Source organism: Rissa tridactyla, chromosome 5 (genome assembly GCF_028500815.1).
Source record: "Rissa tridactyla isolate bRisTri1 chromosome 5, bRisTri1.patW.cur.20221130, whole genome shotgun sequence".
NCBI classification, from domain to species: Eukaryota; Metazoa; Chordata; class Aves; order Charadriiformes; family Laridae; genus Rissa; species Rissa tridactyla.
Window position 1 is genome coordinate 38,339,187 of NC_071470.1, and position 17,528 is coordinate 38,356,714.

General features: G+C 49.8%; 1 protein-coding gene across 6 annotated transcripts in view; it reads left to right on the top strand.

Annotated features, from left to right (window-relative positions):
• RNF24 (ring finger protein 24) overlaps positions 1-17,219 on the top strand; it is a 32,272-nt gene extending 15,053 nt beyond the window's left edge. For 5 of the 6 annotated variants that reach the window (XM_054203394.1, XM_054203398.1, XM_054203397.1 and 2 more), the window contains 5 exons: positions 3,189-3,338; positions 9,905-9,947; positions 10,941-10,982; positions 13,971-14,050; positions 15,436-17,219. In XM_054203394.1, coding sequence (XP_054059369.1) covers positions 3,196-3,338; positions 9,905-9,947; positions 10,941-10,982; positions 13,971-14,050; positions 15,436-15,574 — 447 coding nt within the window. In that variant the 5' untranslated portion in view covers positions 3,189-3,195 and the 3' untranslated portion in view covers positions 15,575-17,219. Of the gene's footprint in view, positions 1-1,280; positions 1,567-3,188; positions 3,339-9,904; positions 9,948-10,940; positions 10,983-13,970; positions 14,051-15,435 lie in introns of those variants that run through there. The other variant, XM_054203396.1, reaches the window with a different exon arrangement.
• Positions 17,220-17,528: the final 309 nt, after the last annotated feature.

Sequence of the window (17,528 nt, forward strand, 5' to 3'; positions counted from 1 at the left end):
TTTTCATTCTTCTTTATGGCTCCTTTTTTATTTCTTTTGGCTGCACTCTCACAAATCTGAAGCAGATTAAAATACAGTTCCTCCTCCCCCTGCACTCTCCTAAAAAAAACCCCAAACCCAAAGCTTGGCTGCTTAAAATCATCAGATTTCAGTGAAGTCTTTTAAAGTTAACAGTTTCCTGGATACTGTGCAGACTAACTTATTTTTTCCCCCCTAACCTCTGTGTTTTTTGACATAACGTTTCTCAGCTGTTGCAGCAGGAGGGAGGGAGGACCAGGGTAGCTCTGATGTGGAGAAGGTTATTTCACACGGGGACTGGATGAATCTGGTGTGGAACTTGCTGGACTTGCACTGTAGGGGACCGAAGGGTTGTCCCCAGGAGGGTGAGCCCCCGCAGTATGGCTGGCAGGTAGGTCATGGCTGCAACAGTGCCATCCTTTTGGGGCTAAATATTAGGGAAATGGTATCGTTGGAAGAAGAGAGTAGGATGCTGTGGTGGGATGGAACTGACCATTTGTTTGCCGGGGGCTGCGGTGGTTTGTAGCTCGTTGTGGGAACTGGTGGAAGAGCTGCATGTCTCCAGCTGGACACAACTGTAAGGAGTTTTTCTGGCTCAATGAAATTTGCTGCCCTGAATGCAGCCTGGATCTTCCTTACCTGCTGTCTCTGCTTTTGTCTCCTGCGGCATCTCCTGGTGGGAGAGCTGAACCGAAGGCCCCAGCTCCGGTAAGAAGAGCGTCACAAGTTAAAGGAGTTGTAAAGGAAAGAAAAATAATAGCCCGGTACTGGTTGGTTTTGTTGCCTCTTCTCTAAGAGTCGTCTCTCCTTCCTTGCAAAAAATCACCCAAAGCTTTCACAGATAGAGGATGTTTGACTTTCTCTTGGGTGGTTGAGGAGCTGGAGCCAGCTAGCCTTGGCCAATGCTTTGGCCAACATCAGTGACTATCAATACAAGCCCGAGGGTGAGCGGGGACAACCAGAGCCTTATTCTTCAGCCGAAACATCCTTTTGTCACACGAGCGTGACCGAGGGGAGAGTCCCTGAACTGTCTAAAATCCCTTTGACCCAGCAAATGGCGCAGAGATGAAAACCAAACCCAACCCTACACAGCAACACTGAGCTGCGCATTAACTCTGCTGGAGCTGGGAACAAAGGTTTGGGGGCTGGTTTTGGCTTTTTTTAATTTATTTACAAAGCAAAACAGCTTGGCTGAGCGGAGCAAGCATTGGTGGAGGAGTGTGAGCTGCTGGGTGGTTGCTGTGCTATAAAATCACATCCCCACCAGTGCTCGCAGGGGGGTGTGCCGGCTCCCTGAGCTCTTGTAGCATTTCCACGTTGGCCGGGAAAGTTTCTGAACATGCGTGTTGGTCTCTGGAGGCTTTAATCAAATCCAGGCTTTACCAGAAATCGCCTCGAAACTTCCATCGAGCTGAGGAAACCAAAAGCAGACAGATCGAGGAGGCTCTCGGGCGGGCGTTTGGCACCAGCGGAGATGCTGCCTTTGGCGAGGGGCGCAAGAAGGGTGCGGGTGAAGGGCTAGTGTTGGTGAAGCAGCCGGGATGAGAGGTGAGTCTGCTCCCTGCATAGCAGCCGAGGACCGTGCAATGTATATACGAGCAATGCATATACGATGGGAGGATAGAGGAAAGCCCAGGGGAGTTGGCAAAAAAGGAGTCTCCAAGTCTCAAGGGGGAAAGGAGATGCAGGAGCGGGGATGCTGCTTGGAGGAGTGGGACATTCAGAGGATGCTTTGATTTTTGGAGTATGGGTCCCTGGCATATTTGGCTTCAGGTCATGTATTCTCACCCGGTGCAAAAACTGGGAGCCGTGCAATAAATGCGGCGTTGAAAACTCCCCGGTCCAGGGGAGGGTTTTGTTATCCCTCAGTAATTTTATTTGGGAAACGGTGTCCAGACTTCAGGTAATTTCCCAGCTTGTTGTGCAATTTAATTGCACGTCCAGCCCTCTCCCGTGGGCAGAAAAGAAAACAAGACATATTTTTTAACTTCCTTTTCTAAGCTGGGAGTGGGTGAACTTTATGCCTGGCCGGAGACGGTTGTGATCATTCAAGGGTGAATGGCTCGGAGAATGTTTACAATGGAAAGGAATAATAATAAGCAACAATAAATATGTGCTCTTCAGTTAAGGGTTTTGAGTATTAACATGGCATTATGGCAGTGGGGGGTTTTTTACAGTGATACAGAGACATTCTGCTGTTTTTCCGCCTGACTCCTGAAAAACACTCCATGAGGGTTATTGTAAAATATTAGTGTCCCATGCGTTAAAACTAAAATCATGGGAGAGATCATATGCTAAAGCCGTTATCCCAGGCAGCTGCTTGTCATTTAATTGGGTCTCTGTGAGAGGAGGGAGGTTTTGGTCACATGTCCGAGACATGGTATGTCGACAGCCCAAATTGTTGCATCTTCCTCTTTGCTGCTGCGTGCGGTTGCTTCGGGGTTTTGCTGGGGGGAAGCAGCGTGGGGTTCTACCAAGAAATAAAGCTGAAACCTGCAAAAATCCTTTTAAACCACCCCACCTGAATCTCACGTGGCAAAACAAGTATCTTTTATGGCCCCTATAATTTCCAGTTTCACTGCCATATGGCATGCGAATGTCCTTGTCCTTTCCATCCTGCCTGGGACGTGCTGGGACCATGTTGAACCTGCACTGGTTCGTGTGCATGCTCGATGGTTTTGGAGGGAGGATTTCTACAGAATGAGGAATCATTCTTGGAAACCACAGGAGGGGAAGGGAAGAAAAACCTTCCTTGCTACAAGGCTTTCAGGCTGCTTTCAATATTTTGGCCTAATTAATGAGAGTTTAGGGGCACTGGCTGCAGCTGGGGCTGCTTGGATGCAAATCCCCACTGTCCATCTGATGCAACATTTAACGTAAAGGATGATGTGTGTAAGGAAGAGGGGAAAATAGCTGGAAGAGAAGTTCACAGTGGGAGAAGAAAAATCCTACCTCTGGCAGTTACAGCCTTGCTTTGTTTTCAGGGTTAGTGAGCTGGGGGCTCTGTTTTAGGTAAGGATGCCTTCACCCTGGAGGACGAGGAGCAAGAAGGCAGCGCTGCTGCCTGCCCTTTCCTTCCCCGCCACCTGCCGTTGGAGAGACCATTGGAGAGACCATCCCATGCTGCCAAAGGAGCCTCACGTCCCTGTGTTTTCTCCCTGTCTCTGCAGCCTACCCATGAGCTCGGACTTCCAGCATTACAGTTTCAGGATGCCGAACATCGGGTTCCAGAACCTGCCTCTCAACATATACATCGTGGTTTTTGGCACAGCCATCTTTGTCTTCATCCTCAGTTTGCTCTTCTGTTGCTACTTGATCAGGTAAGGGAGTTTTCCCCGGCTGCTTTCAACAGGTGCCTTGGTTCAGACTGAGCCCAGCACTGATCCCTCCATCCCAAAACAAGGATGGCATCACTGTGTCTTGCCGAACTGATGTGGCCCATGGAAGAGGTTTAACTTTCCCTCATTGTCATGCTCAGCCCAGCTTTCATCCTTAATAGAGCCAATAAATCCAGAGCAACACAGTGAGTACCAAACACTGTCTGCCCAACACATCTTCGAGTTAACAGTCCCACAAGTCAACTACATTATCCACTTTAAAAATAGGAGATATATTTACGTGTATGCTCAAACAGTCATGAAAACATGGTTGGCTTCTCAAAAAGATTGGAAAGGGATATTTTATGGTTCCTGCTTTCTGCTTAATGTTTCAACACGTTTTCTCTTTAATGAGTAACTTGCGTACTGTGTGCTTAAGAAATGTTTAATACCTGCTGCGTTCGTTATTGTACACAAATTGCTCATTCAACAGCGCAGTTTAGAGATTAATGATGCAGAGTTGATTTGTTAATCTGAACGATGGGGAGTGGGACAGGAGGGTTAAAGGTTGTTCTAGTTTGGGGCTTGTTTTAATTATTTTATGGGCCATTGGGGAGAGAGGTGGGCTACTAATTGAGAGGAGGAACTCTTCCAGCTGGAGGAAAAGCAAGAGGCAGGTATGAAAAAGCATGATGCTTGGGAATCAAGGCAGTGATGGGGGCAAGTTGTGCTGATAACCCAGGATGCGGGGCTGGCTGTGCCTTTCCCTGTGGCCAGGAGCAGAGGGCATTGTTCTGCCAGCAGTGGCCACTGAAATCCTGCGTACCCTGAGCTCTCCTGCCAAGTTGCAGAAGAGCTTTTCCATCCCCTTTCCCTCCCTTCTGGATTTTTGGATGGCCCCAGCTCCCTGATAGCTGTACCTCTATGGCATCCCCTCCTTTCATGCCTGTAAGACACACACATGGTAATCTTGCACCACGGAGGCAGCGTCTGGCTGGCTCACAGCAGCCAGTCCCACTTGGCTTTCTATCCAGAGGGTGTTGAAAATGTTTTGTCCTGCTTTTGTAGACCAGGGAAGCAAAATTTCAGCATCACCTTCTAAATATTTGATAATTTACACCTATTTTCAACTCTGTATGAAGCAAAGCCTGTTAAATTTGCAGGTGAGCCCAAACCCAGGCTTACCCAGGGGTGATCTGGGCTGCCTGGGCATCAGATCTTCACTTTTGCCCATAATTATGCACAAGAAAAAGTTGTTTGAAGTTGCAACACATCTGTTCACCTCCACAGAAGTGGCAGAAACAGATCAAGTGGTCATTCCTGACCATGTGATTTGTATCTCAGTGCTTGATGTTAACAAGGTCTGTGCTGGGATGTTGTGTATGCCTCCAGTGTTCCCATTTTAACTGAGAGGCCAGTGGGAGGGAATGCAAAAAAAGTAGACAAATGGTGTTCAGAAGGCTCAAGGACATGTTTTGCTCAGATTGAGCTTGAATCTATATGGCTTGCTTGCAAAATGAAGAGGTGTTTGGACTTTCAGAGTATTTTCCTGGGCACCGGGTCTTGCTGGGTGTGTTCTGCCCCAAAGAAGAAATAACAAGTAGTAATGTCTGGAAGATCAAGCCAGAAAATCTTTAAATTTAGAAGTTGGAGGCATGTTGTAAGAGAGAGGGTGAGTAACCGTTGAAATAAGCCAGCAAGGGAAGTGGCAAGTCCTTCGTCTCTTCATGTCTTTAAATCAAGACAGAGCGCCTTTCTGGATGAGACGTTTTGGCTCCCATTCCCGGGAGTAACAAAGTGATATTTAACGACCTATGATAGATGGGAGGTTGGATTAGATCATCTAATGATCCCTTTATAGCCCTAAACTCTGTAGAGACTCTATGAATTGCTCTTCACACCACCGCCCCCAGCTCTATTATTGGCAAAACAGAGCCAAACAAGAATCCTCCAGCCCCTGTTTTGGAGGGTTTCACCGTGCCACAGGTTTTAGCTGTGCCGATGTGCCCCAGGAGCATCCGCCTCCTTTGAAATTGCTGTGTAATCTCAGTTTGTGTGGGGTAGCAAAGGTTGAACTTTATCGTGGTTTGTAAAGCCTTGTAGATGGACAGTGGGATAAGGACCATGTGCCTGTAAGCAAGGAGTATCACAAACGATTGGGAAGGGTTTGCCATGTTTCTCCCCTTCCATGCCATTTAACGCCAAAGCATTGCTGGTCCCTGGCTGTATAGCAAGCAAATACCTGTAGCCCTGAGGCAGGAGGATTTGGTATACAAAGTAAGATATTGAATTTAAATTTAATTTTCCCACCTCCCGAATCAGCTGCTAAAACCTCCTGGATTACCCCATGCATTCCTGACCCCTTCTGCAATGAGATGCGTGGCTTTAATACGGAGTTGCATCTGGAGGCTGTATAAAAGAGAGGTGTTAATTTAACAAGCAGATGCAGCAGGGATCACACCATGTCGTCGCAGAGAAACTAACCCAGGGCAGAGGGTTGTGGGCAAGGACAGTCCCCTCAGGAGCTCCAGGGCTCCTCTTGCACCCACGGGGGTTATTTGCAGGTAACAGTGGCTGGTGACTTTCCCCAGGCGCTGCTTAGGTGCAGAGGCAACACAGCCCATCTTCTCCCTCTCCCTTCTCTCTCATGACTCACATAGCTCCAAATATTTGGCAAATAACAAGCAAAGCTCGTGACACGGTCCTCCAAGCCCTGGTTCTCATCACCTGCTCCAGATCAGAGCATTCCGTGCAGCCCTCCTCTGCATCCCCGGCTGGGGAGGCATCCGGAGCATGGAAGAGCCAATATCTGGTGTATTTACCCCTAATAGCAGAGCTGACAGCATTAAATAAAGGATGTGCCAGGGAGGGGGGCACGTGGGCTGCACTTTGCAACTGTGTCAATACAGAGTGTGCTGTATTCCTCTGCTCCAACGGGAGGAAGAAGTGATGTTTTTAATCGGATTGGCTCAAAAGGGAGTCCCATAGGAATTTTGAGACAAAAGCAAAGCAAAGATCAACACCATCATCTGTGTGCAGTCCAGGCAAATCTTGAGCTCTTCTGCCTCTACAAACCACTCTGGTACAAAGCATGGGTCCCACCCTCACGACTGCTGCCTCTGCTTGGAAAAAGTGGGGGGAAAAAGAAAGGGAAGAAAAAGGAAATTAAATTTTGCAGGCAGCTGTTTGTGTCTGATCTCTGCTGAATTAATGAAAGTAGTCACCTCATTTTGCCTTTTGTCCCCTAAAACCCAGTTCAGAAGGATGCTGAATGGAGTGACGCTGTACTTTCCGAGCATTTGAATGGCACGCGTGCTCGCCCTGGGTAGATGCTGCCACATCCTCTCTACCCGCGCTTTGCGGTGGGTTGTGTGGGGCTCATCTCTGCCCAGACTAGAGTAGCTACAGGAGGCACAGAGTACATAGTTCTTAAAAAGCCCTTTTTTATAGGGCTCTTTCCTTCTGCGTTCAAACCTGCCAGGATCAAACACAGTGATTGGGTTTGGAGACCCCAGGGAGCCCGGCTGGGCTGGGCAGAGCAATGCAGTGATGGTGAGAAGAGCCAGCACTGGTGCCTTTCTACTCTTTCTCTTCCAAAGTAAGATAATAAGCAGATCTTGGAGGTAAACCTACAAAAAGTTCTTTCTTTTGCATTTTATTCCCCTAATCATTCACTTGCTACAGATGATTCACAGTCACCCAGAGAAACGGGGTGCTCCCTTTCCTTTGGGAGGTGTGAAAAGCTTGGGAAGAGATCGCAAAATCCATGAGAAGCATTTATTAAATTCAGAGATGGGTGACGGCGTGCGTGCACGTATGGTCTCCTGCCACACACTGGCTTTTAAGACGCTGTGTGGTCCCTTATCTAAATCAGCCATCTGCCAGAAATTCCTCCGGAGTCACAGCTCTTGACACGAGATGGATGAAGCCCTGTGTCTGACGGGGAATAATGCTTGCCAGGATCCGGGGTCTCATTACGACAGCTGCGCTAAGTCCGACCAGGATCCATCTGGCCCAGGATCCTGGCTTTGAAAGGAAAGCGCAGAGGAGCAGACGGAGCTCGCACGCTTAGGGACCAGATGTGCTCGTGCCATTCCCCATAACCTTCAGGGAGGTTTTTTTTTTTTTTTGGCAGTCTCGCCATATAGCTCAGCACCAACCCATGCTGTTGAGCATCCATGCTCCTCGAGCAGCACGGAGCTGCAGGGATTCGTGGCCAGGTGGTCACCTTTTCCCCATCGCTGGTCCAGATGCCACCACCGTGTCCGCAGATGCTTGGGCTTGTTCTGCATGACACCTTCCCTCTGTTGGCTTTGGCTCATCAGAGCCAAAGCTTCAGCGGCTGCTTGGTGCTCCATAAGACAGATGCTTTTTCCCATGCTGGAAGAATTTCTCCCCTTGTATGCGGTCTCCAGCCACCCATCTTGCTTTGCCCCATCTGTGTTTCATAACCGGTTTCCCAGTCGCCGGGATCCCTGCAGATCAGGCCGGTTTCATCCTGTTTTCTCTATTGTTCATGCATCTTCTCCTCGTGTTTCTGCTTGGGGTTGTTGGCGGAGGGATGCGACCCCAGCCTTCTCCTTCCTGCGTGCTGCAATTTTATCCGTGATTCTGCAGGCAGGTTCCCTGCCAGGCAGCATCATTAGAGGAGGAGGGATGGCTCCCCGCTAAATTCAGGGCTCATGAGCTGACTTACTCCAACTCCAAGCTCTCTCTGCAGCATTAAAGTGCATTTTTACCTGTTCCTCAACTTCTAAGGCCCACAACATTGTGTGTGGGGGGGTGGGGTGGGGGGGGGTGGGGTGGTGGTGTTTTTGAGTAAAAAGCACAGGGATATAGTTTTACATCCTGTTTTTATAACTTACCCACTTCAGTCTTGTGGGATCAGAAAGCCTGTGTGAGCTCAGGGTGAAACAGATGGGGTTTGAGACAGCCCCCAGAATATTTTTGGAGAAGTGAAATTACAGGCAAGGGGGTTTCCCATCTGAAATCACACTTGAGGCTGGCTGGGGAAAATATTCCTATGGCTGTTCAAGCCCTGCAGACATACTCTGACATCTTGTTAAAGTCCTTGGCCAAGTCTTTAGCCTTGATGACTTCCCTCTTGAGTTTTCAGAGCATTTCACTAAACGCCATGTCTTGTAATAAGAAGCAATATTCATTATTTTTTTAAAAAACGGATTTATTGCAGGAGCATAATGAGCTTCTCTGGCCAGCTGGTGCCTGCAAGCGCTCTGCGGGGCTGTGGAAAATGGGCTGCTGCTTCTTCTGCTGCGGGAAGGTGTTTTATTAATAATAGTTTGAACTGAAAACTATGGAGAGATGTGATGTGCTTTTGTTTGCTGTTTCACTTGGTCCCCAGTAATGGGGACAAATGGTCCCACCTGTGCCTCCTGGAGAGGGGAGGCTGGAGAGGGAGGGGATGGGACTGGCCCTTTGCTTGTGGTCTCAAATTCCTGCTGCCACCAGCTGGGCTTCCCACTGCGGCAGGAGTTTTTGGAATAGCTCCATCACCTCTATCTCCATCACTTGATTTCATCCAGGAATGGGCTACTGGGGAAAAAATCCAAAAAAACCCCCAAAATTGTGCTGAGCACAGTGCTTCGAAAGGTAGGTTGGGGGAAGCAGCTTATGCAGTTTATAATTCTGATTTTGCTCCACCATGGTGTTGGCTCTGGCCCTGGCTCCTTCCCTGGGGCAGGGGGTGCCCTGGGTCATCGTGTGGGCTTGTCACCCCGTGCTTTAACGTGGCACACCCCCATCTGCTCTCCTGATTAAAAAAAAAACAACCCAAAATCCCAAGATAAAGGTTCATTTTTCTGTGGTTTTTGGCAGCTCGTTATCTCTCTGGTTATTAAATTGCCCCCTGTGATAGGAGGTGAGAGATGGAAGACATGCCATTGCTTCTCTTCCAAAGCTTTCTGCTCCAGTGTCATCTTCGGATAAATAGTCATCCTCTACTTGCTTAACCAGGTGGATGACCTCTTCTTGAATGCTTCTTTCTGAGAGTTTGGGAGGCAGAAGCAGCACAATTGATATTATAACTGAAGATAAAGCTGTATTTGAGGAACTCGGCGTTGCCTAAGTGATGGGGGCTGTGCTGTGAAACCTCTGAGCAGGGAGGTCTCCTTCCCCATCCCCACTTGAGCAGGAGCAGAGCTTTCCCTGGGTCTGAATACCCATCGCTTGGAAGAAGGTCCCACATCCAGTCTAAAAATTGTTGGCAGCAGAAGTGGTTGGAAACTGGGGGTATTATTTACTCGACAGCTTTTGCTGGTCTTAACAGTGCAGGTGATGTCTGTGTGGAAAATTAGGGAGGTCAAAAGAAGAAAATGGAAGGAAGTCATGCGCTTCTGGATGGAGATGTTGCCTCCCCAGCTACAGGGAAAGCTGGCTGTTGCTTAAATGTGTTGTTCTGTGTGGCCATTCTTGTTTCTGAAATGAAAAACTAAAAAAAAAAAAAAAAAAAAAAGATTAAATCTGGAAAGGAGGGAAATGAAATGTTTGGGGTATTACAGCAAGACTGGCATTTTGGCCTGTATTCACATTTCTCCCTGTTTTGATTGCAGGCTCAGGCATCAAGCACACAAAGAGCTTTACGCCTACAAACAGGTGAGGTGATACACAGTAAGTTGTCATCTTCATCAGAGTAGCCACTCCTGCAGGTTTCCGTAGTGGTGGTGTTCTCCTTGGGAGGTTTTTGGTCTTCAAAGAGAAGTTGTAATGCCTGGGCAAACCTCTATCCCTGCTGATTTAATTTTTTTTTTCTGACAGCTGGGCACCCCAGGAGCATCTCTCACCTGTTAGTCTGCAGGTCTCTGCATTTTCAGATGAGTTCACTGAACAGTGGGGACATCTCCACCCCTGGAGCACCTCAACTGGGCAGCCTCTCCAAACCCTCACCTTATTTTCTGCTAGTGAGGAGTAATGCCATTGCTTCCCCAGCAATCAAATGATGTTTTGTGGGGTCCAGATCTGCTCCCCGGGTTGGACCCGGCTGCTCCAAACCACCTGCAGCCATGGGGCTCTCATAGGGACCTCTCGTAGGGACCACCTCCATGTCACCTTGGCAAACCCTGCTGTTTTCTGCATGTGCCGGTGACCGTGTTAAAATAAACATAGCCAAGAGGTCGGTGTCAGGTTGCTGCTTCAACATCCTGTTTTTTCCGGGGCTTGTGTAATTTTTTTGCTTCTGATCTGTTGTTTGAGCAGGGAACTGGGTGGAGTTTGGCTGATACGATATGATAACAGGTGGTCGTCCTGGATTTATAGCTCTCTCCAGGTGTTTAGCCTGGACGCAGTGAAAATGAAGTGGCAGACATCCATGCAGGAGCTTGTTGCAGAGTGTGGGAGACCAGGAGGTTTAAATTCGGGAGGAGACCTTGTGGATTTGGTCATCCTGTTAGTGGTTATAACTGTACCAGCACTGCCTTCCTCCTGTTCCTGCACAGGGGTGAAGGCCTGATGGCTTCCCTGTCTGTGCTGGGTTTATTGGGGGTTTCTAGTTCTACTGGGCCTCTGAATGGGATCTCTCCTTAGGGAGATTTTTGCTGCAAGTGCTCATGGCAGAAGCTGTGTCCTCACCCCGGGCGCTCTGTCTTACAGGTTATACTCAAAGAAAAGGTGAAGGAGCTGAACCTACATGAGGTGAGTAGAACCCTGGTAGAGGCAAAGACTCCCTCACCTTCCTCTTCCTTGAGCTGGGGGGAGCGGATGGGGGACAGGCAAAGGCTGGCACAGGTAGGAGGATGCAAAAACTCAAATTTAACTCCTTTAGGAGCAAAACACACAGCTGGATATGATGGCACTGCTGCCCGTTTGCTGCCGGCAGCGGGGTTTGCTCTGCAGCCTCTTACCCCATTACAGGCAATGTGGACTGGGCAGGTTAACAGCTGCGCCGGCAGCTCCGTCTCTCCCCGACACTGCTTTTCACTTTCAGAAAGTCTAATTGCTCGTTAATGCAGCCAGTAAAAGCACATCTGCAAAGGGGGTCTGGATTAAACCACCTCCCTCCTCCTCGTGGGTCCCCTTTAGCTTTTACTCCATCATTATTATTATTTATTATTATTAGCATTAACATTATTTGCATTTATTATTTATTGTATTATTATTTACTGCATTATTGTTTTTATTTTTTACTGAATTATTATTATCACTGTGATAAAAAGCTGTGGATAAAAGGGGAAGCAGAGGCAGGCTGGGCTGTGTATAAAACAGTGTCCCTTGACGGTTACGTCACCTCCAGCCCCGCTCAGCCTTGCCACCATCAGAGCATGACGATATCCAGCACATCTCGCTGCCCGCGTTACTCCGGCAGAGTAAACTCTGCTGGGATTTAATTGAAATCAAAGATAAACACGCTCCCCAGGCTTCTGCCCCTCACACTCGTGCTTCTCCGAGAAGAGCTGGCTGGAAAAGGCAGGCAAAGGGGTGTCTGCTTGGATGTGTTAAGAATTAAACCCCCTTTTTCCAGGCCCCAAAACACAGAGGTTTCCTCTTTGAATTCAGGAGGGCGGCAGAGCCCGCGGTAGCCAAAAAGCAAAACCCTGGCCAAATTTGCTTTTAAACTTTGTGGAGGGAGTTGTGCCAGCGCCTGCCCCGTCCCCACGTTGTGGGCGCAGAAGTGGGTCCTTGCTGGGTCCCTCTGCGTTAACGGGTTAAGAGAGGGCTGAAACATGGCTCAGAGTAACGATGTTACTCTAATCCACCTCTGCCTACCTGCCCCTTCAGGTTCAAAACCCATTACTTGTTCTCTACAGGTTTCCAGGCTGTTTTGGGGCTGAGTGTCCCTATTTACAGACCATTTTTCATGCTGAAGTTGAGCAGGAATCTGCTTGAACCCTGCTTCAAACACAGGCTGGATTTATTTCCCCTCATGACAACAAAAATGCCCACCCGCATCCCGGACACGAGTCCACTCGTCTGTTAAATACCAGCTCCGTTTGTTTATAAACCGCTTTTATTTTTTTTAATTCTCCGAGCTGAGCAACAAGAACCCATCCCACGTTTCATCCTCACCCTCTGCTCCCTGCAGCCTAAATCCCAAGGGCAGGAGAGCAGTGAAGGGATGGAGCAGTCCCTGCTTGAGGCTCCTATTTCTGATTCACTCGCATGAAATTGACTTTTAGTGGGGGGTTTTGCTGGCACGCAGACTTAAAAGCACTTCCCGGGTTGAGAAGCTCGTTGCAGGAGGGATTTGGGATTGCGCCAGAGCCAGAAACAGCCGCAATAACCCTCTGTCCTCCTCTTCCTCCATCACCTCTGTTCCCAGCTCTCCGCAGCTCTCCCAGCCCAAACTCTTGGGAAGGACAAGGGGTCTGTGGGGAAGGGGATAGAACAGCTTGAGCTCTTCCCTGGGATTTGGGAATGCCTGGAAGGGTTTTGCTCCAGCTCCTTCTAAAGTATCCCTTTTTGGGCATTTGGATTGTGGTATTTACAGTAAGCGGTTCTGGAAAGCAGAGCACGGGGGGAATTTTGCAACATCACAGAGCGGCTGCCAGGGCTTGCCCGGAGCCTTCCAGAGGGGAAAGTCCCTGCCGAGCTCTTCAGCCCCATGTTTCTGGATTTGTTTTTCCCCTTTTTTTCATCACGCCACCTCTCCCAGGCTTTTCATGGGGCTCAAGATGTGTATATTCCTCGGGGGCTGGCCTGAGCAACTACGCCAACATTTGCTTGTCCAATAAAAAAGTCTCCAATGAGCTTTGGGTGACTGGAAAGTATCGACGGGCGCCGCATTCCCGGGAAAGCCGGGAGCCTCCTGCGGTGCTTGCCAGCCGCCTGCCTTGTCCCGAGGGCTTTTGGCAGCAGGGCTGGCCCTTTTTTTGGACTGACAGAGACTCCTGGCCAAGGGAGGCAGGGGAGGGGAGCTGAGAAAACCAGCTGGGAATATCCAAAATCCCCAGGAATATCTAAAATGAGTAAGGAAAAACCGTCAGCATGGGGGAAGGAGATTTCGTCTGGGTATCTTGCCCTCCAGGAAAACAGCCGCCAACTATCCCATCCCCAGGGCAGAGATGCAATCTTTGCCTTTTCCTCTTTCCAGAATTATCCCTGTGGATGCAGCTCGGTCCCAGGGACCAAGCAGCAGCATGGACCCATCCCCCTGCACCTAAAGCCTCCTGGCACGTCAAAACACATCCCAGCCTTGTGGCTGCTGCTCCAGGAAAGTTCCAGGACCCCTCCACCAGGAAAGGGAGATCCAAGCCTTGGCCTGCGATCCCAAAGCCTGAGCAGCAAAATCTGGGAGGGCTTTAGGGGGGCAGTTTCACCCCTCTGTGATGCAGAAACCTCCCAAATGTTTCTTCTGCAGCACAGGGTCAAAAAAAAAAAAGCAGCTTCTTGGTCAAAACAGAGGGTTTATAGCAAAAGAGGAGTTTGCTTTCCCTTTGGTACGGGGAGGTATTTCTCTCCCCACTCCTAGTGTATTCTCGCTGGCTTCAGAAGCCAAATTGCCCTTTTTTTCCCCCAGCCAAAGGCAGGGGCGAGGCAGGCACTGGGGAGAAGATGGAAGGAAACTGGCTGAGGGCATCGCTTAGAGGGAGGCGGTTGGGGTTTGTGTTTTCGTTGGTTTGTGTTTTTTTTTTTTTGCTTCCCAGCAGCTGACTGCCTTCTCTCGGTGCCTCTCCTGTCTTTCAGATCTGCGCTGTTTGCTTGGAGGAGTTCAAGCCCAAGGATGAGCTGGGGATCTGTCCCTGTAAACATGCCTTCCACAGAAAGTAAGTGCAGGGAACGGGAGACTGAAGCTAGGCTGCCCCGAATCCTGCCCGGTGAGCCCCGGGGAGGCTCTTGGCGTGAGGTCTGCTGGTGCTGCTGCTCCTCGCCCAGGGTTCCTTCCCACCCTAATTCCAGGAGGAGGGGAGTTGCGGCAAAAGCCCCTTATCAAATGAATTTGAGCATTTGGGGCAGCAAAGGTCCACTCTTGAGCTGGCAAAACCACTTCCCTTTTTATACATACAGACTTTACCTATTCCAAAATGTGTATGTACATTTGTGTGTGTGTATATATATATATTTACACATATATATGCATAATTTAGATATATTTATAAAATATATATGCAGAACCACTGGAACAAGTGCCCCAGGGAAGTGGTCACAGCCCGAAGCCTGTTGATATTCAAGACGCATTTGGACATTGCTCTTGGATAAGGGATTTAACGTGTAGCTTGCCCTGTGCTGAGTCCGAAGTTGGCCCCCATGATCCTCATGGGTCCTTTCCAACTCAGGACAGTCTAAGATTCTGTGAAAAATGTGTATGCATAAATATTAATTTTTTTTTTTACAAATTTTTTTTGTTATAAAAACACTGAATTTTGTAGGTATAAAAGATATACATTATATATGTATGATGTAGGTATACATTTTATATATTTATAAAATATAAAAAATACATTTATAAAATGTATATATTCCTGTATACCTTTTTGTGTATATATGTATTTTATATATTTTTGTGTAGGGACTCTTTATCAGGGATCTTTATAGGGTGAGGGATAACGGTTTTAAACTGAAAGAGGGGAGATTTAAGTGAGATGTTAGGAAGAAATTTTTTATTCTGAGGATGGTGAGACACCGGAACAGGTTGCCCAGAGAAGTTGTGGATGCCCAATCCCTGGAAGTGCCAGGCTGGATGGGCCTTTGAGCAGCCCGGTCTAGTGGGAGGTGTCCCTGCCCATGGCAGGGGGGTTGGAACTAGATGATCTTTAAGGTCCCTTCCAACCCAAACCATTCTATGATTCTATGTGTATACATTTTTATATCTATTTTATAAGTACATATAAATTATATATATGTAATATATTATACATACACAAAAACCCATGTATGTATACACACGCACCTCCAAAAATGTCCTAGTAAAATGTAAAGGCATCTAAATGGCAAATTAAAAATTCGGCAGCATCAGCGCTCTAGGGAGGGTGACAACGGATCAGACCTGGTGTGTGGCACCCAGGCCACAGCCTGTCACCCACCACGCAGGGGCAGGGGTGGCTGCCACCCTGAAGCTGTGCACAGGGCACTGAGTCGGGGAGGGGGGGATGTGTGGCTTTTTTCTAGCACCCCTGTAATGACCCCCCCCTGTTTCTGTATCCCCCCCCAGGTGCCTCATCAAGTGGCTGGAGGTGCGGAAAGTGTGCCCGCTCTGCAACATGCCGGTGCTGCAGCTGGCCCAGCTGCACAGCAAGCAGGACCCCGGCCCCCCCCAGGGCCCCCTCCCCGGCGCAGAGAACATCGTATAGCTCCACCGCCCCAGGGACTGCCCTGCCACCGGGGGGACCCTACCGCTGGCCCGGGGGACTCGGGGACAACCAAAGCACTTCGGCACCAGCACGGAGGGACAGAGGAGGATGCAGGTGGCCGGGCGTGGAGCCCAGAGCACTTTATAAGGGGGCCACGTCCCTGCCGGCCGAACCAGAAGAGCCTCGCGCCCCAAAATCCTGCCTCCGTGGAACCATGCCGGGATGAAGGGTTGCACACTCGAGTCCGGGCTTGATTCCTCTCCTGGGGCGAGGAGGGGACGCGGGGTCCTCCGTGGGTGCCCTGCACGACATCTTCCAGCACATCCCTTCTCCAGCACCACGTCCACTGGGAAGCAGCATGGGGCATGACGGAGCAGTTATCGAGCAACCCAACGGTGCCCATCAGCCTCCTGCAAGGCCATGATGTCCCTTCAAACGCCCTGGTACGCTTCCTGACCCTGATGCCCCCGGCGCCCCTCCGCCACCACCGAAAACGATGCCCAAAATGCGGGTGCTGGGGGTGGACCTGGAGCATCACAGCTGGTCCCTGCCCCCTTCTCCTCTTTGCCATTATTTTCATGGGGTTACCTTTGCCTTTACAATCCCTACCTAGAAAACTGGGTCTCGGCACGCCAGGTGCAGTGATGCCAGGGTTTGTGCCATGGTTGGGTGCCTCCTGGCCCCCGCTGCTCCTCCAAAAGGGCTAACCAGGGCAGGGAAGCCGACATTGCCCATGGGAGATGGCAGGGTGATAGTGGCATGGGGGCTCGTGGGCTTTGGTTACCCCACTCACCCTCCCCAGGGATGGCTGCCCCCCTCCTTGCCCCGATGGGCTACCTCAGCGGGGCCATGAGTCCCTCTGATGGGCACAATCCTGGCGTAAACCATCCATGGTGAGAGACGGTGGCTGCTGCCACCTCCTCGAAACCACAGCACAGGCTTGCTGGGGCCTGGGGGGGGGGGGCTGCAAAAATCCTGTCCTTTGCGTTCATCCCCTCACTTTCAGCCCGGCCCTGGGGGGGTTGCTGGGCAAGGGACAGGTGAGCCGGCAGCATTTTGCCTTGCCAAAACACCCCAAGCCCAACCATCATCGAGTGCAAAAGCTGCTGGGGCCGGAGGCAACCCCCTCGCCTCTCTGACAACCTCATGGGGCAAATTCAGGTACTGTCGCAAAGGCCCTGGTGTCCCCCTCCGTCTTTTTGCAACTCTTCTTCCTGTTTTTTTTTTTTCCTTTTACGTGGGTGGGGGGGGTGTCAGTATTACACAGCGGCGGCTTTCCTGGCCCCCCCTCGGGGCACAGGATGGGGCGCAGGGCAGGAAAGGCTCCGGGTGTCATCCCCTCTCCTGTAAATACCTTGCGACTCCCGAGACTGTTTATGGAGCGTGGAGCCTCATAGACGTGTTTGTACACTACGAATTCTGCAGCAGAATATTTTTTAAAACATTCGCTGTTTTGTTTTGGGTTGTTGTTTTTTTTTTTTTTTGTAAGCTATATTTTTGTATATTTAATTGCTATTTTAAAATTCTAATAATGCGTCTTTTTTGCTAATCACACTATTCTTAAGGAAAAACGAGGAAAGAAAAAAAAAAACCAACGGTTTGCATGTGATTTGACTTGAAATGTAAATAAAAGCAGGTTTTGGAAGTGGGGGTGTGTTTGCGGGGGAGGAGGGGGGATGTTTGCACCTGGGAGACCCCGGCCATGGGAACAAGGGAGCATCCCTCATTGCTCAGCAAGGTGTCTGTCACCCCAGGGATGTCCCCACTGGGGCTGAGACTCGCTGTGTCGTGTGTGGCCCCAATCCTTTCTTGGGGGGAAGCCTGGGAAATGGTCTGGTTTGGGGCTGGGGGGGAGTCCTATTGTCCATGTCTCCCTGCCCCAGAGGGGAGCTTGGCTCCTGGACGGCGGCTCGGGGAAATTCCCCTGTCGGGGCACGCTCGCTGCCCAGCGCAC